General features: G+C 38.2%; 1 protein-coding gene across 16 annotated transcripts in view; it reads right to left on the bottom strand.

Moving 5' to 3' along the window:
• Positions 1 to 422: 422 nt before the first annotated feature.
• Positions 423 to 27,216, bottom strand: part of DLG2 (discs large MAGUK scaffold protein 2) — a 2,228,225-nt gene continuing 2,201,431 nt past the window's right edge. For 14 of the 16 annotated variants that reach the window (XM_077964104.1, XM_077964105.1, XM_015115421.3 and 11 more), the window contains 6 exons: positions 18,136 to 18,186; positions 16,979 to 17,080; positions 14,542 to 14,714; positions 11,997 to 12,106; positions 7,304 to 7,395; positions 423 to 5,198 (listed from right to left, as the gene is read on the bottom strand). In XM_077964104.1, the coding sequence (XP_077820230.1) occupies positions 5,092 to 5,198; positions 7,304 to 7,395; positions 11,997 to 12,106; positions 14,542 to 14,714; positions 16,979 to 17,080; positions 18,136 to 18,186 (635 nt within the window). In that variant the 3' untranslated portion in view covers positions 423 to 5,091. Of the gene's footprint in view, positions 5,199 to 7,259; positions 7,396 to 11,996; positions 12,107 to 14,541; positions 14,715 to 16,978; positions 17,081 to 18,135; positions 18,187 to 27,216 lie in introns of those variants that run through there. The other 2 variants (XM_077964106.1, XM_077964113.1) reach the window with 2 other exon arrangements.

The raw sequence follows: 27,216 nt of genomic DNA on the forward strand, positions 1-27,216 counted from the left end.
CTTACATAGCTGTGAGCATCTTTAAAAATCTATCTTTTAATACATTGTTCACTTTTGGAAAAATCCTGATTAAAAGCAAGCAAGATGGTAACCAAATATTTAAGACTATGCAAAAACAGCACTTTCACTTCCTCTCAGCAGTGCCAGTACTACTCAGGGCATACCCACCCTCATTGCATTTTAGCTCTGGAATCAGAGACAAAATTGATAAAAATAGACATGAATAATTCTATTCCTTATGAAATAAGACAAATTATGCTTTGGGAGAAAATCATTTGCTATAAAGTATAAAATGTTTTAATGTTTATATCTCATAATAAAACCATGACACGTTTATAAACACTCTATCAGGCATTTTTACAATGGGGCCACCCACCGCTGACAACTAGAAACGCAATAAATATGCACAGACACACTGAGTATGAAATATACATCTTGATTTTATAATCGTGTGTGCTTTATTTTTTACACAAATGGAATGGAAGTGTTGAATATTTACACTTAACAGGAGTGTAAGCTGTGCAGTGTCTCTGTAAACTCCAGCCCAGGCAAGGAGTATTCCCACCTCCCTCCCATCCTGCACTACAGCTCGATGGAGAAACATCCTGTCAGAGAGAAGCACAAAACTGTCATATTGAAAGGATCTAACGGGTACAGCCTGGTGCACTCAGAAGTTAAGAAACACTTAGGAAACACAAACTCAAAAAGGAGAGAAGAAAAGTCTGCCATCCCATTGGGAGTCAACCTTGTCACTTGGTTGTCTGTCCTCATGAGTTGCTAGGGAGATACTGTACTCTTTAGATGATCTTTGTCTAAATTGTCCGCCTGCCTTAGCTTTGTCCTCAGCTGTTACAAGAAACTGCACAGCTGTACAAGAAATGATTTCCAAAGCACAGGTTTCAGTGAGGAAGGATATTTACAGACTCGAGTGTGTGTGTGGGTTTCCAACCACAGTCATTCATACTCAATGTAACATGTGTGTACATGGTATACATACCATATATACCATACATACACAGAAGTAAAATGTATATCACAGAATTCTGTAGGGAGTCCCCTGGCAAGTCAGCTGTCACAGGAGGTACTCCACATGCTTCAAGGGAATTGATCTTTTTCCCCCTAGGAGTGACAAATTAATGTGATCAACTTAGGAATTAGCCTGAGTCCTTGACTTAAATATATTTGTAGGAATTTAGGCAGGACCAAGACAGGAAAGAAGAGATTTCATTTCACCAGCAAGTCCATTCAGTCTCACCAGAGCAATCACCAGCTGAAAAGCAGAAGGGGCTTCACATGAAAATGGGAAAAAGAAAGCTTATGAATGGGAAAAAAATGTCTCTCTCCAAACCAAGGTGATGGCATGGCTTCAATGAGGAGGAAGAGGTTTGCTGTCAGAATAATTGGGGCCAGAGTCTGCCTTTATTGAAAGGAAGTGTCCTCAGAGCCATGCGGTAGTGCTGGGAGTGGGCTCGCTTAGGAGCAGCGTTCAGGCAGAGGCACTCAGGCGCCGGCAGGGCCCACAGCACATGCATCATCGCTGCCAGGGCAACGGTGCAGGCTGGATCCGGGAGGCGGGCTGGAGCAGGCTCCAGGTCAGGGCCTCACGCTCAGCTTTGCTTTCTGGGCTGAGTAGGTGAAACGGCGACCTAAAGTATTTGTGTCATTAGTCCAGTGCACGGACTTGCTGTCTGAATCAGCCATGAGCCCTTTAGAGGACAGAAAAATCAATACAGGGATGTGCGGGAGAAGATGATCAGAGGTGCGAGGAGAGGAGAAAGGACAGAAGAGGAATAAGAAGGGCAAAGGAACAGAGACTGAAGGAGAGGTGGACAAAAAGAGAAAAGGAATAGAGAAGGATTATAGGAGAAAGTCAACAACTCAGAGATGGTGGGAAGGAAGAATAGGAAAAGGAGAGGAACAACAACAAAAAAAAAAAACAAAAGAGAGAGAGAGATGGAATTAGTCAGAAATAGAAGAAGGAGGAGAGCAAGGAAAAGAATGAGGAAAAAAACCAGAGTCTCGAGCCAGAGGTTGGAGAGTTCTTTCCTGGCTCGGAGTCCTGAAGGGCTGGCAGTAGGATCTAAGACAGCGCACAGAGGCACCCGAGTGCGGCTTTGTGAAGACAGGCTCTTTAAGCAGACAGAGCCAACCCAAGAATTTGGGGCTGGGAGAAAAGGCCTGCAAATAAACGGCCAAGAAATCCCGCAAAAGGCCTGCAAATAAATGGCCAACAATTCTGTGGGAGGAGAGCAAAAAATGAATGCCTCTGCACTTAGCTGACAAATGGAATTTTGATTTTGGTAAAGCTGAGAGCCCCGTGGTGCTACACATTGTACCAGAGCATGAAAAATAGCACCAGTTACACGATCTGGCACTTTTCTGAAAGGGCCCAGCATGTGTGAAGGTGACATTGCACCCCCAGCAAGCCTTCAGGTTGGAGAGAGCTCTGGACAAAGTTTGCAGTGTTAGCACCAGTCTGGCCCCAGGCTCCGAGTGCATTTGCACCAGATGTAATCTGGGTAACTTTCATGCCATTTCCATACAAGTCATCAGATTTGCTGCAAAATACACCAGTTCATTGGAGCCATAGAGACATCAACATTGGGAAGTGCAAGACAACACAACAAATGGAGGTGTAAATTCTATAGGAAAAGACCCTCTCACCAATTTGCTTGGTGATTCTTCAAGCAAATATATATGTATCTATATAATTATATAAATCTACATAAAAAATCAGTGCAAATGCCAATTCTAATCTGAAAGCATCTACACTAGGAAAATAAATAGTTATATTACTACAAAACCAAGGGTTGGTGGTTCAATTTGATTGTACTCAGCCACAGCAATACTAGTAAATGAAAGCACATCACACGACCCGCAAAAACATCTACTCATTAATGACAGTCTTTTAAATAAATGGTTGCATGCTCAGTTGAGAAACCAAAGAAGTTATCATGGTGGCCTAAAAATAGAGCTGGGATCAGGAATGGCATTCTGGTGGCAGAAAACTTCTGGGAGCAATATTGATGAAAGTAGGCCTTGACCTGAAACTGGCGAATTGCAGACATGGACATATCTTTAACATTTTGAGCAATCTAAGGAAGTCTCTGGAAATTTAACTTTCATGAGAGGGAAAATGCATTGCTAGCCCTTCCATTGGCAAAGGAAGCCTCAAGACTATGGGAAGATGCATAATTTTGCATTTCTGTGTTTGTTTTGCTGACTGCAGCCAGGCAGACAATGATGTTTAGTGTAAGATGAACAATGCCTGTTTTTGGAAAGAGACTCTCGTTCTAAGCTCTGATGTTCTTACTGTGAAGAAGCCCCATCACACTGATGGCTCTATCTCTTGCTCTCCTACCCAGCCTACATGCTGGTTTGCTGCACAGTGTGGCAGAATCCCTGCCAGGTCTGGATGTACCCCAGAAATAAGGCGATGGGGCTTAGTCTGGGCATGCACAGAACCCAGAGTAGAGTGGTTATTATCACTGAAAAGTCTCTCTAAACACCATGGGCAAAAGCAATGCTGATGTTGCCATCCACTCTAAAGTGGGAAACTAACTTTTCTAGTTCAGTTTATAGGCTTTGGGAGGTTTCTTTTTTTAAATCATCATTATTATAATTGTTAAAAAATAAACTTGGTCCAGGTGCAGCTCCAAGAAAGGCAGTTCAATTGGTTGAGCTCAAAGTCATTAATTGTCTTTCCTTGTGACTCTATCTCTTTGCCCTGTACATAGAAACAAAAAAGTCTGCACCCCTCACCCCTAACCAGACACTTCTCTCTCTTCCTCAAAGAAATAGTGCATCTAGGAACAGATCTCCCGTTGGCTCTAATACCATCTCTGGATGTTACAAAACTGTCAGTTACTCTGTAAAACAAAAAAGTACTAATCCTAATTACTCATTGTTGGCCAAAATGCTAAATGGTCCTTTAAGAATTGTATGTTAGTAACTAGGAACAAAGTTATTCAACTATTTGCACGGCAGGCTCAGGTTATTTAACTAGAGAAAAGCAAAAACTTCCCTTTAGATCATTTGCATAAGTTTGTCTCTGAAAAGCCATCAGCATAAAAAAAAATGCATTAACCAAATGTTTTCCAAAAATATCCATAAGGGCAACTCATTAAGGGATGTGCTCCATGAGAGTGTATCACTAATGTGGAAGGGAGGTGAGTGAGGAAGAAGTCTTTGTCAGACTTGAAAGGAACTCAGATGCTCTTAATGGATCATTGGCAACAAAAGGGAGAGTGCAACTTTCAGTTCTTGAATTTGATCATCTGCTGATGTTGCATACATTTAGTCTTTCAATATTAGTCTTTACAAAATATTTCACAAAACTTTTTTAACCTATAGAAATTTGTTTCTATACATTTAATATATTTTTATTGTATAAATTATTCTCATCTTTAGTGCCTTCTTTCAGTCTATAAATGGCAAAATAGGCAATCAACAATCATAAAGCTAATTCCAGGTGGAATCCCCTCCTGTCAGTGAGGTTAGTCCTCCATACACTTGCAAATTTTATGAAATGCTTGTCTTTGCAGATGCCAGTCAAAAAACTACACACTTATCCTTCCCTGATAGTATGTCGTCTCCAAAGGGACTCCTTTCTTTTTTCCTTCTTTCTTTCATTTGCTTGTTAAGAAATCAAAAGATGTGCATAGTTATAAAATTCGAAGTGTACCAATTACAGATGTGGGTAATGGGAAGGTTGGTGAGGTTCGAGTGCTGGCAATTTTTCTTTAAAGCAAAAGACACAGAGAGCTCTGCAGCTAAATCAGCTCTGGACATCAGCTGGGGTGAGGAGGCTCTCATCTCTTGGGCAGAAAGCCCGTCAGAGGTTCATCCCTACACCTGGCACTTTGAGCAAACCAAAGCCTTCCTTCATACTGCAATGTCTTTTCTGTCCCACCCTTTGGCCCCTCTGTTTCCTTCATGGCTTCATACAGTTTGTGTTGTACATTCATAAGAATTCACATTGACTGCAAAAACATAAATGCAACAAAAACATAAAAGCCTCCAAGTAGTATGTTATATATATTTTGTTCTTCTAAATGCTCTTCTGTCGTTGTCAGAGGCGCAGTAGCTAATTTATAACTTTTCCTTTGAGGGAATCCAGATGAAAGGCCCAGATTGCTCTTCAATAACAAGCTTGCATTGGTTATATATATCTTCTAAAGTATCTCCTTGGACAATAGCTATAACAAAAGCAAACATCCAGAATTAGAAATCATTTCCCGGATGGTGAAGAACAATCATCACTCACACATTGGAGGCTCAAATCAGTAGCAGACAACTCATCAGGAAGCTTCATATCATTTTTCATTAGTAAGAAAAAGCAGAGAATTCACATTAGCAAAGTTACATTCATGATTTTTAAAAATGCTTTCAATGGATATCCTGGATCAGTAACAAATGCATCACAGTCTTTGCACTTCCTGCATGTCTGTCTGTAGTCCTGGACAATGAATCACTCATCTATTTAACCAATATTTTATGGGTGCCTACTCTGAGCCAGGCACTAAGCTAGGCATTGATCAATTTTCAGACTGAGAGCCCCCTATTTAGAAAAGAAAACTGGCCTTACAGTGTCTATATTTACTTACTTTGGCAGCAGCAGAAATTCAGATATTGTAGACACCGAGGAAATAATAAAGATTTTAGAAGGAAGTTTAGTTAACCTCCCAACCTTCAAGCCCTTAATAGGAAAACCCAATCATTTCCGAAATCTCTGGTAAATTGAGATTTTACCATACAGGGCTATTCTTATCGAGAATACCGTCAGTCCACTATTTATAAGGAACATAAATAGAAAGAAATATAAACAAACTGATCAGTTGTGTATTTCCTAAAACACTAAGTCACTTGGAGTAGATTTTAGTACATTTTGTTGTCTCATTTGAACAAAACTATCTTGTAGAAAGATTTCCAAAACACATCAATATTATTCATGACACTATGTCTTAAAAATAAATTACTACTGAAAGATGATTTAGACATTTAAAAACAATCCTCAGAATATATTAATTATTGTATTGTATACCAAATATAAACCACTGTCAAAATGTACACTGTTTTGATTGTTTTTCCTACCTGGATGTTCTTTTAGGATGAAACATAGCTCATATCTTGGTTATTGACAGAAAGATTACTTAATATTACCTGATTCAAGATATTTACAAACTGCTAAGACATTGACACTTTCTATATTCTGAATGAGGTAAAAAATAAAACATCTAACTTCACATATGGTAATCCAGGAAGAAAGTTCTTGGGTTTTATTTATTTATTTATTTTTTATTTTTTGAGATAGAATTTCACTCTTGTCGTCCAGGCTGGAGTGCAGTAGCACAATCTCGGCTCACTGCAACCTCTGCCTCCCAGGTTCAAGCAATTCTCCTGCCTCAGCCTCCCTAGTAGCTGGGATTACAGGTACCCGCCACCACACCGAGCCAGTTTTTTTATTTTTAGTAGAAATGGGGTTTCACTACATTGGCCAGGCTGGTCTCGAACTCCTGACCTCAGGCGATCCACCTGCCTCTGCCTCCCAAAGTGCTGGGATTACAGGAGGGAGCCACTGTGCCCAGCTCGAAAGTTCTTGTTTTTAAAACACTGGGAACCAGGTGTAAGGCAAATTTCACAAAGTCTGATTACTCAGTGTTCTATGAAAGCATATAGGAATAGAGAACTCAGAACTCAGGCCATCCAGGAGAATAAAAACCTCTATTCCCCTAACTTCATGTTTCCAAGGAAACATTTAAAAAGAAAATAAAAACCGTTTTTGGTTGAGACATGACACAGTGAACTAAAACATGAGGAAGAGTTTCAAGCATCTTGTTCACGTGCTGCTGATCGGTGATGGGGACACTGACGACAGCTCATGGAGCAGGGAACGGAGGCCTCCAGGTTTCTCAAGAGTAACTGCTTTGGACACTGACCATTTTGAGCCCTAAAATTTTGTTTTTCAAGTTTTCTGATGATATCGGGGACATAGTTTAATGAGGTAGCAATGCCTAAAATCCTTTTCATGGTAGGAGACAGCTCAGGGGCATCCGCTGCCCATGGTTTTGGGTAGGGCTGGTGGGAACGTGGGAGCTGGCTGCAGCTGAACTCTCAGGAGAACCCAGGGCTTTGCGTCAAAATGGGTGAAGCAGAGGGAGGCTCCTTGTGAATGAAACAGATATTAGGGATTCTCAACAGGAAGGTTTTAGGGCACAAGTACACCAGGCCCAGAGCCCTCTCTATGCCAAATGTCAGACAATTTATCCCCTTTCTCACACTACCAGGGTAAAAGTGAACTTACCTGTAAAATATTCTCCAAATTCTTGTTCTAGCTTAATTGCTCGATCATAGGTTTTCTTGGCTTGTTCCTCTGTTAGACGCTTATTCATCTCCCTGGGAAAATAAGGATTTGTATTAGAACATAAAGGGAATATTCCAAATCCTAAAAAATTAAAATATATGGCAAAAATAAATCCTGCAGAAAGCATAGTGTAATCTTAGCAACAGCTTTTTAGTCTTCATTCAGGACTCCTCTGCGCTGGAATAATTTCAGCAACAAGGACTCCCGGCCAGAAAGCTCATTCTCTCAAAGGGCAGTCTCTTGCTCCCACATTGGATTAAAGCCAAATATGCCTCCTTATGATTTGCAGTCACTGGTCCCTGTTCTGCAGGGACCTAATATCCACCATGGTAGGCCCTAGGATATTTCAGTAAAGTGTTTAAGTGTGTCTTGAGGCTTCTACTTCTTCAGAATAAACTGTCCTATTGCTTCATCTATCCCCTCATTTGATGTGATTTCTAAATCTGAATTTTCCTGGTCACCCTTTCTTGGAGTTTGTCCTAGTGTATGTCAGACTCTCTGAAATGTGGGAGAGTAGAATGGTAGTTATCAGAGACTGGGAAGGGAAGGCAGGAGGGGAGATGAAGAGAAGCTAGTTAAGGGGTATAAAATGCAGTTAGAGGAATATTTCAAAATAGCTAGAAGAGAAGAACTGTAATGTTCCCAAAACATTTCCAGTGATGGATATTCCAATTACCCTGATTTGATCATTATACATTGTATACAGGTATTAAAATATGACATATACTCCAAACATATGTACAACTATTATATATAAAATTTTTTAAAAGTCTCAAGGATAAATCAAGGTGGGAGAGAAATGAAAAATTCTTGAATTCTCTCTAAAACCTAATCTATTGATTCTTAACTACTGGTAGCTTTATCTTTCCAGGTCTTCCAGGTATTTAAAAAAAGAGTCCAGTCAAATGCAATCTGCTTGGCTGATCAGGATGCATCACAGGTGCACGTAGAATTTCTGAAATCACTACTGTCTTGCATGCTGCTTAAGAAGCCAGAGATCTGGGTCTGGAACATCTGGCCTTAGTCAATTCCTTTCCAGAGCAAGTAACGGAGGCAAGAAGGGACATGCTTAAGACTGTGTATTTAACAAATAGTAATCTGGGGTAAGAACTCAAGGTTTTGGTTTTTTAAACCAATTTTTAATTAGACTTCCTACTATACAAAGACTTGATATCTTTCAAAAGAGGCTTATTTGGAAAAAAACAAAATATTGATATTAGACATTAATGTCTAAAATATAAAGAAGTGGGAATTTCCTGAACTCTTGTTGCTAAACTCATCTTGTCCTGAGGGGGAGTATGTATAATTTTTCTTCCAAACAGTCTCAGCCCTACATGCTGTGAATGGATGTTACTTGTGGGTGGAGAAGATGCTGGGCTAAACCAAGGGCTGCCCTTCAGAGAAAGATATTTGCTCCAGATGTCAAGAAATCACATGGGCCAGGTACAATGGCTCACAGCTATAATCCCAACACCTTGGGAGGCTGAGGCAGGTGGATCACTTGAGCTCAGGAGTTCAAGAACAGCTTGGACAACATGCTGAAACCCTGTCTCTGCAAAAAATACAAACATTAGCTGGGCATGGTGGCACATGCCTTTAGTCCCAGCTACTTGGGAGACTGAGGAGGGAACATGGCTTGAACCCACGAGGTCATGACTGCAGTGAGCCATGATGGCACCACTATACTCCAGCCTGGGCAATATGGCGAGACCCTGTCTCAAAAAAAGAAATCATGTAGTTCTGGATCTTCTTCAACTTGACTGCCAAAAATTCCATCTTCTCTGAATTACCTTTTTACTGATCATAGCAATAACTTAGTTTAGGTTTTTATCCTCTAACCTGTGAATTTATTTTGTCTCCTTGACTGATCAGTAATTCTTTGAGGGTAAAGGCCATGGCTTGTTTGTCAGCATGTGGCATGGAGTCTGACTCAACACTTATTTGTTGAATGAATAAGTGAGTAAATGAATGAATGAATGAACAAATGAGGAGCTAGATAAATAAACATAATTATAAGATAGTTGAAGACAGAAGTAAACACAGAGCATCATGGGAGCAGGAAGGTAAAAGCAGACCAGAAGTGACAGGGTGAAGAGACATTGCCACGTGGGAAGGGAACAGAAGTCAGATGGTGGCACAATATAAAAAGAACATCCCTTTCATACACATCCTTGATTTTATGCTCCTCTGAAAAGTCAGCTATGTATGTGCTAATAAGCTCTGTGATTTGATGTGGATGATGCACTTGAGAAATAATGTGTGTGATGATGTATCAATGCGTAAATGTGACAGCTGCCATGCTTTTGTTCCGGCTGACCTAGCATTCACTCCTCCCTGGGGAATGGGCAATTCATGGCAGCTTTGCTCCTGGAGTAAAAGCCTTGGAAAAGAGTGAACTGTAAAGTAAACATCCAACATTTAATAGTTAGATTGCATTGGTCTGAATGTCACCATCACTGCGCTTAAGACCCATGAATATGGCTGCAGCAAATTATGTCAGATTCACTGTCCTCATTGTGAAATCCAGCCTTTAGTATGTTTAACTTTCCTTGGTGATAAGTGGCTGTGACAGTGCCCTAAGGCATAACTAAAATAAGTCATCTCATAGTTGTGGAAGGCAGTAGACCTTCTCCTGTGGAGTGCCAGATGGGACTGTCTCCGAATATCGCACTGGACCAAATGTGCCACTGCTGTCGTTCCCTCAGGCCTCACTCCCCTGGGAAGCCATTTATCCCACTAAGTGTTTACAATATGAAGATTTATTTTTCTATTTCTGAAACAGGCCTTTAAGATGGCTGTTCCCAGGAGGTAGGGACTATTTTTCTTCTCTTATTAATGTTAGCATTACTTATATTTATGAGGCTCTTTACAGATTATAAATCAATTTTACATTATGAAATTTGTACTTGCTTAATTCACTTTGTTCTATGCCCGACACAGTATCCTATATAAGGAAAAATTTAATACGTGTTGGGGATGATAATATTAAGAATCATTATCATTAGTACATATTTTTCCACGTGCCAGCCATGGGAAAAACTCTTTATATTATAATTTAATACCTAAATTCATGGGGCTGAAGGTACTGTCAGTGACCTCCCAATCTTATTTTTTTTATCCTGGTAAGAATCCTTGTCCATTTTTTGTTTATGGGACTATATTCTGCTTTCAAGACACATCTCTGGCAATTTCCCCAGAGCTCAACTACGTATTTAACTTAATTCTCTCAGGCTGCCATTCCAGCTGCTGCAGTTTGCTTGGCTTCTTTGTCTTCAGAGGAGACACAGAACAGTTAGCTAATATCCTCTGCAAGCAATTGCTTTCACCGCTGGGATTAAACAATTTCCATTTCTTCAGTCTTTCCATAAACATTGTTTTCCAGTACTCTGTGGTTCACTCCTGAACTCTGTCAAACACTATGGTCTTGAGGCCTAGACGAAGGCAATATTTGATCAAGGCCCTTATGACAGACACATTGGCATTATCTCTTGCACTGTCATGGAAGAGGTGCTGTTTATATGTTCTATAATGATAAAATAGTTTTATTCCTTTAAAATGAAGTAATTTTATATCTTTTATAATAATAATGGGTATTATGTATTGAGTACTTACCGTATGCCAAAGACTATATGAACAGCTTTACTAAACTCCTAACCTTGTCATTTAACCTTTATACTAGCTCTATGAGGTATTTATTAGTGTGCCTCGTTTAGAGGTGAGGAGCTAAATCTTAGAAAGGTCAAACAATTTGCCCAAGGTTACTTAACTGATCAGTGGCAAAGCAAAGAACCAAATCTTGCCTGATCAATTTTCAGGTCCCTGCTGGTAGCCCCTTCTTAGCTTCACCTTTGTGAATGGGAGTTGCCTATACTAACTTTACAGTCAGATCGTGAATGTCTGCCTACTTTGTTTAATGATTTTTGAAAGAAGTTATTTCACAAGTCCTTTGGAGAAAAAAACACAAAAAACAAGAAAAACAAGAAAAAACCCTGAGTGCACAGGTATGAAGCTACTGGCTTAAGTTACATATGTTTTACTGCCATGCCACTAAGAAAACTCTATTAAGAACAATGTTCTACGTGTGTAAAGTTTTAATTAAGGAACATTAGAATTCTATTATGGAATCAAGGAAAATGCCAATGAAAAAAGTCTCAAATGTTGTCTGCTCTCTCTATAAAAAATCTACATATTTAAAAAGATTTACTTATGGACCTGCCTCAGAAGTATGAGACAATTAAAAAATGATTGTTTCTATCATTTGGAAAACAAAAGCAAACCAAAAAACCAAACCAAGCCAAGCTATCCTCAAAACAACAACAACAACAAAACCGCAAAAACTAACAAACAAAACAACCGGTGAAGTAAAACAATAAAAATCAGGAAACATTACTGAAAATGTTTTAAGGAATTACCATTATTGTTAAAATGAGGGGTGTGAAAAAAAGAAATCACTGACATTATGTTTCTAGTGGTTTAAAAAACTTTGATGTATCTTTAAAAAAAGAGAATGCTGAAAAATCAACAATGGCATTTCCCATTTGTAAGAATTCCCAGCAAAGTCCTGTTAGTAATTTGCAGTATAATATGGAACAGGGAGTTAGTTGGATGAAGGCCTCCAATGCCCTCTACTCACATAAGAGGTTCCAGAGACCTGGGTTTTATGAAGATGGCAATGGGATAGAGCTGGGCAACTTGTAACCGCTTGATAGCATTTCCTGATACATCAAGTATACAGTGTTTGCCCTGGTAGAAAGAGAAGAAAAATATGAAGTTAATATAGAAAACATGGCCATAATCCAACAAAAGGAAACTAATGTATGTAGGTTTTAGAGGAAGGTAGGGGATGCTGGATTTCTAAAGTCAGAAAAAGATCACTGCAAAGAGTAAATAAAAATTGATACACAGTAAATTGATATATAGTAAAAATCAATACATAGTAAATTGATATATAGTAAATAAAAATTGATCATTGAGTATTTACAATAACTAATACTAACTAGCCCCTTACAAAGTGTCTGCCACTGGACTAGACATTTTACATGTGTTCTCTCAGGTAAATACCTGATGTAACACACAAAGATGACATGCAGCCATATGTTATGTGACTGAGTCTATTCTTACGAAGTTTAATAACCATCTCTGAAGACAATGGTCAAGAAGAAATCCCCAAATCTCTGAGGTAGGTATTATCAGCTGCATTTTATAGAAGACTCACACTAACTAACTTGCTGAATAATCTAGTGCTAGGAGCATGCAAACCCAAGTCTTGAGCACTAACAGAATTGTTGGTTGGAAAAAATAGACACTTCATTGTCTCACCCTGCCCAACATTCAATGTGGAAGATTGAGAATAGTGTGAATTTTCCCAAGCACTTGTATGTATCCTGTCTGCAATGTGCTCAATCTAGTGGAGGACAGACACAAAAATGGTTAGTTAACTTAAATATATGGTTGGCTGGGCGCAGTGGCTCGTGCCTGTAGTCTTAGCACTTTGGGAGGCCGAGGAGGGTGGATCACCTGAGATCAGGAGTTCGAGACCAGCCTGACCAAAATGGTGAAACCCTGTCTCCACTAAAAATACAAAAAATTAGCCAGGCATGGTGGTGGGCACCTGTAATCCCAGCTACTTAGGAGGCTGAGGCAGGAGAATCACTTGAACCCAGGAGGCGGAGGTTACAGTGAGCCGAGACTGCACCATTGCATTCCAGCCTGGGCAATAAGAGTGAAACTCCATCTCAAAAAAACACAAAAACAAAAAACAAACATATATATATAAATAAATTAAATGCTGGTTAAATGCCAAGAGAGAAAGGCTTGCATGAGGTATGTAAATTTCTTGTTGGTTAACAAATAAAAATGCTATTACATTATAGCACACCTCATTTAACTTGGCTTCCACCGCAATGAGTGCCCAGAGCAAGGAGCTGCTTTATAAAGCATTTCTGGAAATGCAGATACATTTGCCACATCATATTCTACCTCCTGGAGAGAAATGTCCTCATTACCCTGAGGCTAGAATAACTTTATGCAAGAAGAGAAAAAAAGGTACTTTATGCAGATAGGAACAATCCTAAATCAATAATAAGGGCTAAAATCTCATCTATAATGTTCACATGAAAATGAATACAGTCCAGTGAATACTTGAACTCTTCTTATATGAGAAACCCACTAAGATGGTTCAAGCTGTTATTACTTAGGTAATAGATTTCAAGTTTTCTATCTGTGAAGTGCAGCAGCCATGTAACATGTATAAATGCTGGATGACTATTCACCAGTCAGAACATTTCAAGTTAACAACATGAACAAAGAGGAAAATAGGTGCAATTATCCAGGACAGTTTGACTAGAACCAGTATTTATATAGTTGATAGAACTGAACTTTTGAGAGGGAGGAAAGAAAATAGATGCAACTTCTTAGTGTATTCTTAGATAGACATCAAAATTACTTGTTTAATTCTTTAGCAGTCCACTGAAAAATGTCATGGCAAATCAAATCAATCCAACAAATATCTTCTCCTATGATATTGGTTCTCTGTGTTCACAGGAGATAGGATCCCTCTGTAGGCAGATTGTATAGCCACACCCAGGTGCCTTCCTATCCTACCCTCTCCTGAACATTCTTCTCTTTTCCATGCCTGTGAAGTTACCAGCAAGAAGAGAATTACAGCATCTACACCTCCTCTAAGCTAGAACTTCTCTGAGCAACGGGCTGGGCAGCCCTTCTCATCTATCTTCTCTTCCACCATGAGGATGCCAAGTTTTCAGAGAGAGAGAGAAAAAAAAAGTAACTTCCTCTAACAAAAGAATTCAGGAACACTGTCCCCTTGGTTTACAACAAAAGTAGTAAACCTGCCTTAATAAAATCTAGGTTGTTTATTGGGGCCTCAGATAGTGAGTCAAAGACAAAGCGAATCCTCATAAACTTCAAGCTGTTAATTGCCTTTAGGTTTATAGATATCCCCCCAACCCCCTTCCTACTTTTTCCAGTCAGTGAGAACACTTTGTTGAAATTAGAACAAAGATTAATGACATTGCTCTAAGGTGATTCTCTGCTTGGATGTCTTAAATTATTTAATCAAAATTTACAATTGCAATCAAGAAAGAGTAATGACCAAAAAAATGCAGTTTGCAACCTAGAAACCTTCTTCAGGGGAGGTGTAAGAAGATTGGTGAACATACTCTTTCTGCTACAAATCTCACAGACTGCACACTGGTTCCATATAAATTGTCATTGTACTGGCCGGCTTCTATAAACTTGTGCTCTTGAATATCTTTCTCCATTTGTTCTCTGGAAATGACAAAGTGATAGTCTCTGCCATCCACCTCGTAGTCTCGCTTTGGCCTCGTAGTGTCTTTAGAAAACAAAAAATAATAAAATTAAGGTGCATTTATACCATAAACTTGCTTTACACCTATATTCTCCACCACATCCTCAACATTGATATGTAGAAATATGTAGTATGAAGAACTATGACATAGTAACAGGTACTACTCTTACCCTCCCACCATGAGCAACTAAAAAACTGGACAAAATACATGAAATAACTGTTTTCAGTCATCATACAACAGGAAGTACAGGGCTGTAATCTTTGAGAAAAGAGAAACATATGAGAGAGCATTCACCCCACCTCTCTGCCTAGAGGCCATTTCCAAATGGACAGTTTAGACATCACTCACTGCTAGAAGACACCGGAGTTCAGTCAGAACCCATGGAGATCCCAGAAAGGCCACATTTTAAAAGGTTACTCTAGACTTACTCTACACCCATCTTCACAAAGTGAAAACCATATCACAAATGGAAGAAGCTGATGTGTCAGTAAATTATCACCTGCCAGAACCAAAACTTAATATTCTATAAAGGAACATAAAATTAAGACCTCAACATATGTAAAATAAGATAATTGCAGTTAACATAGGACTAAAAATCAGCAAGTCTAACCATTTGACCTACATTTTTCGGTAAGAAAAGAAGGGGAAAGCAACCCAGCAAAATGAATAAAAGCTGTTAAAATATTTTAAATCTTCGACTCACTTGTTTTTCTCCTAGAAATATGTTTATAAAAATGATCAAAACTTCAGATACAGATTTATCCTTAAAGATATTCATTATATTATTTTATAAGTAATAATTATAACACAATTACAATGGTATTTTCATTATAATTCATAATAGTGAAAAATAGGAAAAAACCAAAATGTTCATAAAGAATGATTAGTTGTGATATAGTATGCATTTGAAATAGTTACATAAAATTTTAAATAAGCAAAAAATACTCAATCACAGGGAAAAATGCATGCATATAAAGAAAGAATAGATGGAAATGTACACAAATATTAACAAGGATGTTATCTCTGGGTATTTTGTGGGATTTTGTGTACTTTTAATTTTCTTGTTTAACTTCCTTTTTCGCATTTTCCAAGTTTTGTACAATGAACACATATTGACTATCATAAAATGGTTCTATTAATTTAAAAAAAGAGAAGGAATATACAAGGTGAAAGGAAAAGTGGAAAGAATGCTTAAGTACTTTCTGTTTTCTTTCTCTCAAAAGTGGAAGAGCAAGCTGGAAGCTGCTGTAAATGACCTGGAGTTTCTTTTGCTCCTTCCTATCTGAAGACTTTCTCAGGATATGTTCTATGGCAGGATCTCTTCCCAGAGCCCTTGCTGGGAATTGTTTCATGAGATACAGCAATCATCCTAGTCTTTTGGCCATGTACTGGACACATACAATTCCTGCTATTCTTATGTATCTCATGCAAAATTTGCAGTACTGGAATGTTAGAGACACTTGAAAGCATAAGTGTTAAAATACGTAGAATGGAAGAGAAATATCTGTTGGTATCAGATGTAAGAACTCCATTATCTAATAAATTAAAATTTCCTGATGGACCTATCTACATACACAGAAGGTCTGCATACATTTCTGTGTGACAGAGTCAGGGTATAGATGGGATGAATGAGTGGAGAAAGTATGGTAGGGGGTTGGGAGGAGGGAAGACAAAGCAGTTAGAATCTAATAAGGCTACAATCAGAGGGCCCAGGAAGCCTGATGATTATCTGTAATGAGAAGAAAGTAGTTTAAAGTCTGTAATGGCCTAGAGGTCAAATTGAAGTGTTATGTATCTTCTTGTCTTCATCCTCCCTAAACCTGGGACTGTCAACATGGGAAAGCCTGTTGGGTTTTGGGATTGACATACGGCCCTAAGTCATCCTGAGAGGATTTTAATATATGGCTTTGTTTCCGATCTCTTCCGTCCTATAAAAAATAATGTTTCAGTGGCATTTCAATCAATCTATAAAAACATACTGATGCCTATCATAAATCCTATGCTGTTTTAAATGGTTGGAGGGCCACAAAGATTCATCCTGCCTTTTAAGGGGCTACAATCAGTTTGGAGAAAACATTATTATTTTTATTAAATACAGAATGACACACAGCAGCATAAATGAAAAGTGTTAGGCAAAGAAATTAAATAAGGCACTCAGCTAATCGGAAATGGTTGGTATTTGAATTACTGGAGAGACTACTGGAGGAAAGGAATTACATTTTACTATCTCATAAATAATCCAAGCTCTTTTTTTTTTCCCCCTAGAGGAAAGAAAAATGACACTTACGAGGCACACAGGAGCCAAATTTATCAGGGAATTCAGATATCAAGTCGTCATTGATCCGATCCTTCATGGGCCCCAGGATAATCACCGGCCGGGTATAGTTTACTGCAGAATGGGAAAGGAAGATGGAGATAAAGAGAAAGACTTGGAAACAACTGCAAAACTGTCCTGCAAGGGTGATTCTTAACTGCCAGACAGTAAGAGCTGCTAAGGGCATTACTTCACTGGATAAATTACTCATACAGCCTTGCACAGGGAAATTGATGTTTAACACTCAGGAGGTTGGCAGTGCCTACTTTCTGGAATCTACTAGCAGGGAAAGGCAACTGCAGTATCTGTTGATGAAAAGAAACATTTGGAGGAGTTTTGCTTACTCTCTGGCTCTGCCTACATAATGTCAAAACAACTGAATTTAGTCAACTGAGTGGGAGAAGAAAGAATCCAAATCAGCTGTTCGGCTATTGTTTAGACATGACTATAAAAAGTAATTGTTAGTAGTAATAACATCTTATGTTTTCATGATTTCTTTTCCCCAGATCAAAATACTCTCTATACTTTGATATGGTGTCTAGATTTCCTTGTGTCTGGGATTAGAAGGAACCTGAAAGTTCATGGGGTACAACTCCCCATCTGATGCTTGAATTCTCTCTGCAATATCCTTGTCAATAGCAATTAGCCTCTGTATGAATGCCTCCAGGAAAAAGCAGCAGCTTACAGATAGCCTGTGTCTTAGGCAGATCTGCTAGAAAGGCCTTCTCAATACTGAGCTGACATCAGTCTCTCTGGAGGCTTTATTCACCAGTCTCATAGCTAGTGCTCTTTAGGTAATTTGAATGTGCTCCTTCCCGTTGAGGACCACTCATCTGGAGGGCTGCATCCTTCTCTTAGGAGCTATTACTGCCCATACTCAGCAGGGAAGTTGTTTGTTTGGTGATAGGGTGAGAGAGACAGACAGACAGACAGACAGACAGAGAGAGAGAAACAGAGAGAGAGAGAGAGAGAGAGAGAGAGAGAGAGAGAGAGAGAGAAGGGTACGGTCTCAAGACAACAGAGTATTAAGCAGAGTTTATTCTCCTTAGTCCTTCACTCTTTCCCTCCTTCAATGATGTCACCTATTTATGTCCCAGAAATCAGGAATGAAAGCGTGCTGGGAAACTTACTTTCCTGCCTTGTAACGGGCTCATAGGAAAGAATGAGGTCTTCTTGTCCTCCTGAGAAGAGAAGAAAAGAAAACCACAGTGAACTAACAATCAGTCATACATTACAGAGACAAGCCCTGCTCTGAAACACAGGAAACAGACACAGCTCAGGGTTAATTCTCCTTGCTCTTTCTCCTTGAGCCATTCAAAATTCCCTTCATCCTTGCAAAACTCTTCAGCACTATTTTAGTATCAGATTTTCACAGTCATAACTCTAAGTAATAACTGGTAGCTAGCTATTTGCTGCAGGGCAATGACCTGTGAGACTGATTTCTGTCTGGCATTGAGAATGGAATGCCATGGCCTCTACACCAAGCATTACTACTTAAAAGGAAGCCATTTAGTTCAAGGAAAGGGTCCAGTTCAATAGTTGGCTGCTACATAATCAGAATTGCTGTACCTTTTATTTCATCTTCTATTTTATTTCCCCAAGAAGCACACTGTTCAATAGCAAGTATATGCTTATTTAATTTATGATATAAAAACTTCATCAGGACACTCAGGGTTTTACTCTAATATTAATCCATCAGGAAAATGCTGTGGGTCAATTAATGTAGATAAAAAATTGAGGAGTGTCCTACATCATTGGTTATAATTGCTGCTAAACCATGCCTTGACACTTCAGATAGAGAACTAAGGAAGACACACTAGTAAAATGTCAGTCCCTCCAATGTCATTTGCTACAAGACTTCTGATTCAGGGTGGACCTCAAGTCAACAAATAACCATAGAAAGTAAATTGGTTTTTGGTATTTATTTTTTCAATCATCTATTTTATACAATTGATGAATTAATTGGTCAGAGGATTAGCTCAATTTCAGCTGCAAACCCGGAAGTGTATGCATTTTTATTTGCATTGACTAACCTTTGGAGCGGCAATAGGTTACGGCTGTTGAAAAGGACTTTCTGTCTACTAGAAGAGATAGTGGAGCAGGAGTGGAATATGAGGTAACTTCTGAAACCAAAGGGCAATTCACCTTTGCTGTATATCCTCACCGCCCACCCCTGAAGCACATTCATAGTTTATCAATGCCAGGTTCTCTTCCTTCAATAGCCACAGCACCAGGGAAAGGAGAGGTAATTTCGTAAGAAGAGTTAATATCATCGACTGTTTTGATAATGACTGATTTGGGAAAATTAAGCAATATGTGGGTATAGCTGTGAAGTCAGATGACTTCCTTGGAGGCTGGGTAGATGGAATGGGATGGGGGTAGGAGTGTCTTACTTTTTCAAGTGTGAGAAATGGCCCCAGGCTGAAGTCTTATCTTACCTCAGCCTCAAGGAGGGCTTGGGCTCAGAATGGCGCCACCACGGCAAGCTACTTCCTAAGGGTACAGAGAATGGACCTTGATGCTCCTCCTAAGTGGTATCTACGCATGGCCACCCCAGAAGTGTTCAGGGGACTCTCCCATATTGGTCAGGGGTTTGGTCAGTGAGGAGTCAGATTCATTATTTTCTGTACTCAAGAAAAGAATGATTCCCTTTGAATAAACTACTGAAATGTACAGAGCCTAGGCCAAAAAACGTGAAGGTGATTGATTACTAACCCCCAGTTATTTAAAGCCTGAGCTATGTAGAGGGTATAAGCATTCAAGGTTTTATTTTAGTATTATTTCACCAGGAAAATGCTGTGGGTCAATTAAAGAAGTGTATAAATTCTTGGGGAAAAAGTATAGTTTTAATGATAGAAGCATGGTAGACTAATATTGCAATTTTAGACTATAACTTTATGGGGACATCTTCAACAATTAATGTGCAAGGGAAGAATCCTGACCATGGGATAACAAAAGCTTTAAATGTCAGGTAACTCTTGGACTTCATGATTAGGCTGGGAGCTTCATAAAGGTAAAGACTGAGTTTCATTCATCACCGTGTCTCCAGTGCCCCATTGAGTGCTTAACATAAAGATGTCAACAAATTTGCATTCTGATTTAAGTCGTGGGAAACAGGATGAGCAATTAGGCCAAAGGTAGGTTCTACTTTGTGTTTCTGTTAATATGGTCATTTAATTTTGGAAAGCATGGTTTTCTCTAAATAAATAGAGCACACCATGTTCCCATAAAAATCTCTTCCCAATGGCTTTGCAAATCATTCTGATGGAACGTTCTAAAGGCAAATCTTTAATAAGATATTTGATGTCAGCATATATGATTGTGATTCAGGAAACTAGGACAAAGCATAGCTTTGATTAATTTTGTTCAAGAGTTCTCTGTCTATCCATCGCTTCTTGGTTTACTTCTCTAATGAAAGGCACTGGTTCTGGTTCAGAGCAGTAGTGTTGGTAGACAGCAATGGCAGCATCCCTTATGTCTGGGCCACCCCAATTCTCAAGACCTTGTGGCAATCAGGTACTGTGTTATACCCAGGAAGCCTGTGGGGAAACCCGTGGAGGTGGGTATGACATAATTGCTGTGAATTCAGCATCTTAAACTAATTTTTCCTTCCATGTCCAAGAATGAAAAGCCCTATGGGTAATGGGGAAGAGACAAAGGAGAAGAGAAAAAGCCACTGTGATGAAGGAGAGAAAAATCCTGTCTTTATGGCAATTTGCAGGCCTTGAGGGTCTTTCACACTCACTGGCTTTTATTTTTCACAGACATTGCTTGAGGTAGGTACTCTGATGATCCCCATTTTACAGATGAAGCTGAGGCTCAGAGATGTTAATGAGCCTTGATTCCTCAGCTAGTAAATAGTGGAGTCAAGATTTAATATCACACCTTTTTCAATTCTTGTGGAGTATATTGCACTGTCTTGAAACAGTGAGAGAAGCAGAATTCTCTGTGGGGCAGGGTGGGTGGGTGTTGAGGTAAAGCTTACAAATGAACAAAAAATTGAAATGAGAGATAGGGGCTGAAACCAGGTCAGGGTTATTAAGAGGCCATCAGGTGCTCTGCCTCTAAACACAAGTTCTCTCTCTCTCTCTCTCTGTCTCTCTCTTTCTTTCTTTTTATTGCTGCTGTGTCATCCCCATAAAACAGTCATCCTTAAGAGTTTTTCTATTTTCTACTCAGGAGGGGTTGGCACTTCGAAATAACAGCTGAAAAAAGGTACAAACTATTTCTTGGTTTTGTTCTGGCAACTGCATGGCTGAAAGTGGGAGAGCAGCACAGAGCTGTGTGTGGATGTCTGCAGCTGCCAGAGACTTGGCAGAGGGTTTTGTCACAGTCTCCACAAAACACTATGTGTTTAAACTGGAAGCCAGTCACAATGAGAGACCCTAGTATGCCTTCATGCTAGACAAAAGCAAATTGCTGTTCTTTAGGAATTCCTGGAAACTAGAAAAGAGAGATGATGGAGAGATACCAGTGGCAGTACATTTAATGCTCGAAATTTAGTTTTTAATGCCTGCACATGATGATTTTTAAGAACGAATTAGGTTCTTAGAGCCATAGAATGTTAGTGCTAAGAAAGGGCTTAGGGTTCATGTGCTTCATAGATGGCAAGTGCGTTCCACACACCGTTACTCTCTGTGACCTTGACAGCCATCACAAACTGATCATTGCCGGGACTACTGCTGAGCCTCAACATGGCCTTAGAATACTTTTCATTACAACCCTTCAGGCAGCTATTGCCAATTGGTTAGAGTTTCAACCTTGATTAAAATTTATTTGCCATTTCTGTTCTAATTCAAGCTACTCATTTTACATAGGAGAGAACTGAGTCTCAAAGACTTTGAGTAATTTCTTTAAGGTCATACAGTAAATTAATGGCAAATTGTCTCCATAGGATGTTCAGAAGATGAACTTAATATACATACAGTCCTTAAAATCAGACTTGGTGCATAATGTTATATAAATATTGCTGTTTGCATTAACTTTATAGGTAGTATGAAATGGTTAAAAGTTACTACGTAAAATGTCAAGAGGCTTGGATTACAAACTACAGGGAAGAGTGGAAAATGAATGGGATTCAGAATTAAGAGGTCTTGGTTGGATTTGCAGTGCTACTACTTTAATAAGGTAGGCAGCCTCTTGGAGCTTCAGCTTCCTCATATGGAAAGGGGGTATTAATGTAAAACATGTCTAATAGTTTTGTCGCAGAAATTAAATGAGATAATAGATGTAATGAAAAACTGCTTTAAAAAGACTAAAGGAGTAAAGACATCTAAGGGCAATAGTTGAGAACAATAGAGTAAGGTGAAGAATATGTACCATTTTCACTGACTTCAGTGGAGAAGTTTTGGGTCTCCTAATCTCAACACCTTAGTTTCACTCAGATCAGTTCTTCAAGATCCTTGTTTTGAAAATCCTACTTAACTGATGAGCACTAATGGGTTGGAAGGATAATTATCAGCTTGCACACATTCATGATGATGTAAAGAGCTTTACTGAGCTTTGAGGAAGGCATGTCTTCAGTTTTAGAAGCTTACATAGTCCTCATTATACTTGCCTAGTATTTACCACCTCCTAATACAAGGGCAATTGTAAGGTGTGATACAGAACAGCCAAAAATACAAGGCTGAATTTTACTACTTTATTGTCAGAAACCTAGAATTAGTCCACAATTAACATAGTTTTGAGGTGGTGTTTTGCACAATTAGACAATGTACATTTTATCAACTGCAATTTTAGCTGGTGTTAAATGCAGTTGGAAAACCTATTTTATAATGCTTGAGATGATGCAGAAAGATCTGAACTATTTACTAGAAATTGATGTTTGTGTGTATCTGTGTGTGTGTGGCATACCTCAGGAAACATATAAGACTTTCAAGTAAGGTTGCCACAATAAGGTGTAACTCCAGGATACAGTGTGAATGGGGACTCCGATTGTGAAACACAATGGCCTAGGTCTTTGTTTCAAACTCTGAATTATTATTATTATTATTTAGCCATTTTGTCCCCAGAGTGGATATGGAATAGTAAAGTATAACAGTGAAATACAACACCTGGATATTGGTGAAAAGAGGGTTTTTTTTTTTTTGTATTTGTTTATACTATTTTTAGTCATAATTACAGCAAAAGCCAGGAATTCACTAGAAAAATGTAACCTATTTTGACTTCAGAGTTGGTACCTTCTGGAAAATATATTTGTTCCAAACCTCTGTGTCTTTTGTCGTGGCAATGCTCTTTCTGAGAAGCTCCTTCCTTATCTTGTCTAGCTAGTAAGTTCCTCAACTTTCCAAAGCTCAGCTCAAAGCTGCTTCCTCTCTGAAACTACCTCTTACGCTCCCACTATTCTTGAACCAGACATCTATCTTAGTACCTGTCACATTTTGTGCACTTTTAAATTTATTTATATATCTCTCCCACTATTATGTGTGCTTAGATCTAGAGTTAGTTGATATTCACAATGGGTCTAATGGTATCCAGGGGACCTCATGTATAGTAGGTACCAAATGAATAAATAAACATTCCTCTGGAATTCTTCATATTTCCATTCTGGAGGAATAAATGTCATTTTTCTCCTCTGAGCTGTGATAAAGACTCTTCTTACTTTTGTTCATTTGTAAAGAAACCAAACTGAGTGGCTGACCTTCTATAACCTTGGATGAAACTCAAGACAATAGAGATGATTAGATTCCATATTTGCCTTACTAATGTCATAGAATCCAGTTCCAACTCTTCTCTTTTCTCATAGATAATTTGAGATGTCTACAAGTGTTTCCTTTATTCATTCGATAAACATTTATGTGCAACTAGTATTTGAGAATAAAAATAATTAGTGATGTCATCTTGGAACATCACTCCAAAAATCTGTCAAAGAGTTGAAAGTCTTGGGCCAGTTTTTATAACTTAATAATTCTGGGAAAAATATTCCCACCTCTGAAACAGAGAAGAGAAGCCTTTAAAATATTCTATAAAAATGTGATATTTATAAGAAAAGGTAGTTCTTGTATAGTATATATTTTCCATTAAAAGAATTGAAAGATAAAGCATGATGCTTTCTCTTGCTGTACCTGTGTCAACTGGGTGGAAGCACAACACTTGAAAATTGAAAACTTAATATCAAGGAAACTAGTGTCATTGGTCTTCCTGGAACCCCAGAAAATAAGTTATATTTTTCTACATACTAAATTGAGGGCAGCTTAGGTGTTATTAACAGAAGCTTTGGTCAATTCTTCTTGGCCTAGTTTCTTGGTTTAAAATAAAATGAAAAAGGGGGGAGGCAATTTTTTTCTGAAATTAGGATAATAATAAAATTATAAAAGTATAAAGAATGTAAAAATGTTGTCATGTTACCGTGTTGACAACAAGAACCTTTTGAATTCTTCCATCAGCAAGAATTGATGGAATTTCTTCTATCAATAAGACTTTCATCAGTAAGAAAATTAGGTGGTTCTTATATCAGTCTAATAATGTTTGATTAATCAAGCATATCTCATCACAATTTTTTTTTTCATTTTATTCCTTTGTCTACATCATCTTCCTCCTCCAAGCCTACCTCCATCTGCCATCTTTCCTTTTTTGTGCTTCCTCTCCTACTTGCCGCCCCTCTGATTTTCCAAAGCCTCTCTCAAAATCCAAATTAAGTGTTGTACCACTATTTGGCCTTCCACCTCAAAAAGGCATAGTTTTATAAAGTACCATGCTATAATCGGGGGGAAAACCTCAAACAATTCTAGTTTTCAATTAATACAATACTCATTCAAACAAAAGACAATACCAATTTCTGCCTTAGTATCTGTGGGTCACATGTATTAGGCCTGCTTTTTGGGTAACCCATTTCACTAAGGAATATAAATTAATCTTACAGAAATTGTAAGAATCCCAGTAAAAATATGTACCTATGTTAGTCACCAAAAACCAGTAAGTAAGTAGGTGGTAAGAAACCATGAGGACTGATCAAAAGGATATGATTGGTGTTTGGTGGATATTTTCATACACTAAGCAAATGGCTTGAGGTGACCAAACAAAGACCAGAAATAACTTTTAAATAGTTACCTACCTTTTCAGCTAAGTTTTCTGATCTAAGAAGACTTGGTCACATTAAAAAAATTAAGTTCCTTCAACATTAGAAGATGAAACTCTTCCATCAGTTCCCCAATTATCAAAAAAGCAAAGTCAGAAATGTTATAGTATTCTACCTTAAATGATTAATCAAAGAGAAAGTGATGTAAAAGATTCACACCTGATTTTAAAGGAACACTTAATTTATAAATGTTTTTCCTATGAAGGGGAGCCAAGAACAGAAAGGAAATGGCAAAATAAGAAGGAAAACAATACCATGATGATTTTTCCACCCTCCTGCTGAGAGTTTCAATTATTTTGGGGGTTACAATGTAAAAATCCACCACGTTGAACTTTTTACACACCTTCTCTGTGACAATTGAATCACTGAGTCACAACCAACTGGGGTTGTAATTGTTTATTAGCAAGACCACTACTGCTTGCACAAATCACATAAGGGTCCACTGATGGCTCTAGTGTCTTTTTTATCTTTCCACATCCAGTGATTTCATTTCAAGCCATTTGCTTTGAATACAGATGATAAAAGGTAGCAATTGAAAAACAACAACAGAAATCTGAAATGACCACCACAGGCAATGGGGCAATTGCAAAGAAAAGGACCGCAAACCAAAGCAGTAACTTACGGTAGCTACTTTCGCTATCGCTGGCATTAGAAGAAACATGTTCTGCAAGAACAGCACAGCAAATTAAAGAGATACCAAGCATTGAAGAGCAGCCAGAACTGAAAGGAATACACTCATGCAAGGCTACTAGAAATGTGAGCGAAAGGCAAGTAAAAGCCGCAGAGGAGGCTGCATTAAGAAAACTCAGATAAGATAAAGAAGATGAAAACTTTATCTCCATTTTACAGGAACCCGCTGCTTGATTGCTGTTTCTTCTTTTTAGCAAATGAAGAAAGTATCTTTAATTACAAAAAATGCATAATGTCAACTTAGGCGATTAGAAAAATACTATGACCCATTAATATACCTCTGACTTTCAAGATTTATGTGACAGTGAATAGTATGTCTTGACAGAATGTTTTCTTGACTATAAATTCAGGCGCTTCTGGTGTGTGGGCACTGTTTTCTTGCAGAGTTTTTTATTTCTCAATTTTAGCCTTTAAGCATTTTGCTGGAATGCTGCAATTCAAATTGCTAATTGATCCCTGGAATCCCTTGAATTTTATTTCTATTTAAATAGTTCCTAAACACATTCTCAGGATGAAAAGGAATTCTTGAAGATCTTTTCTGCTTCAGTGAGTGAGTTGAAATCTTTGAGGAAGATGTGAGTCACTGAATAATATTTTATGAATCAGCTCAATAGTTCCTTGTTTTTATTTTAGGATTCTTGCTTGGATAGCTATTGAATTCTGGAGGCATGGAACAGGCAGGAGATAAATGGCCTGATACACAGTACAAGTTCTGGCATGAAGTATTTTTTTTTTTTTTTAAATTCATGCTGAATGACTTGCTTGCACAGCAATACTCCAAATTATTTTTTCATACATAGTTCACCTAACTTAACAGGGATGTGTTGCTTATGTGCCAGAATTTGAGCTCTTATTTCCAGAATCATTTTCTTTCATCCATACTGCTTGTTAAGTTATAGATGACACACTCATCAGTCTATCAACTTATTTGTATATTACTTTAATTAAATGAAGAACATGTGACTATTCGATTTCTGAAGCTCACTATAAATAACTTCAGTTTTTTAAAAAGTGACAATAGTTATGCATTTTTAGAAAGACAAAAATAATATATAAAATTATTCTCTAACAATAAAAAAGTGCTTTGACATCATATATTCTTGCCAATTGGATAGAGTAGTTTTAGAGTATGAAACGAATGAAAACCAAAGCATGGGTTAAATTTGCACAAATCATTTCTTTGTGTTGGTCTATGATCAGAATTGCATTACTAATTTGGGCACACGTTTTGCAAGTGCAAAGAGGCAATAGGGAAAGAAGTGTGGATGAACCTGTGCAAATCTGTTTTCAGTTACAAAAATGAAAGTCAAGGCACATAACCAATAATAGTGTATTTCATGTAGATTATTATCTTAAGTGCCTTGAATTGGGGATGACTGGGGTTTTGGTTGTTGTTGCCAAGCTTTACTTTTAAAATTTATTCAATTTTTAAAGAGCAAACAGA

This window comes from Macaca mulatta, chromosome 14 (assembly GCF_049350105.2).
Source record: "Macaca mulatta isolate MMU2019108-1 chromosome 14, T2T-MMU8v2.0, whole genome shotgun sequence".
In the NCBI taxonomy this organism is placed as follows: domain Eukaryota; kingdom Metazoa; phylum Chordata; class Mammalia; order Primates; family Cercopithecidae; genus Macaca; species Macaca mulatta.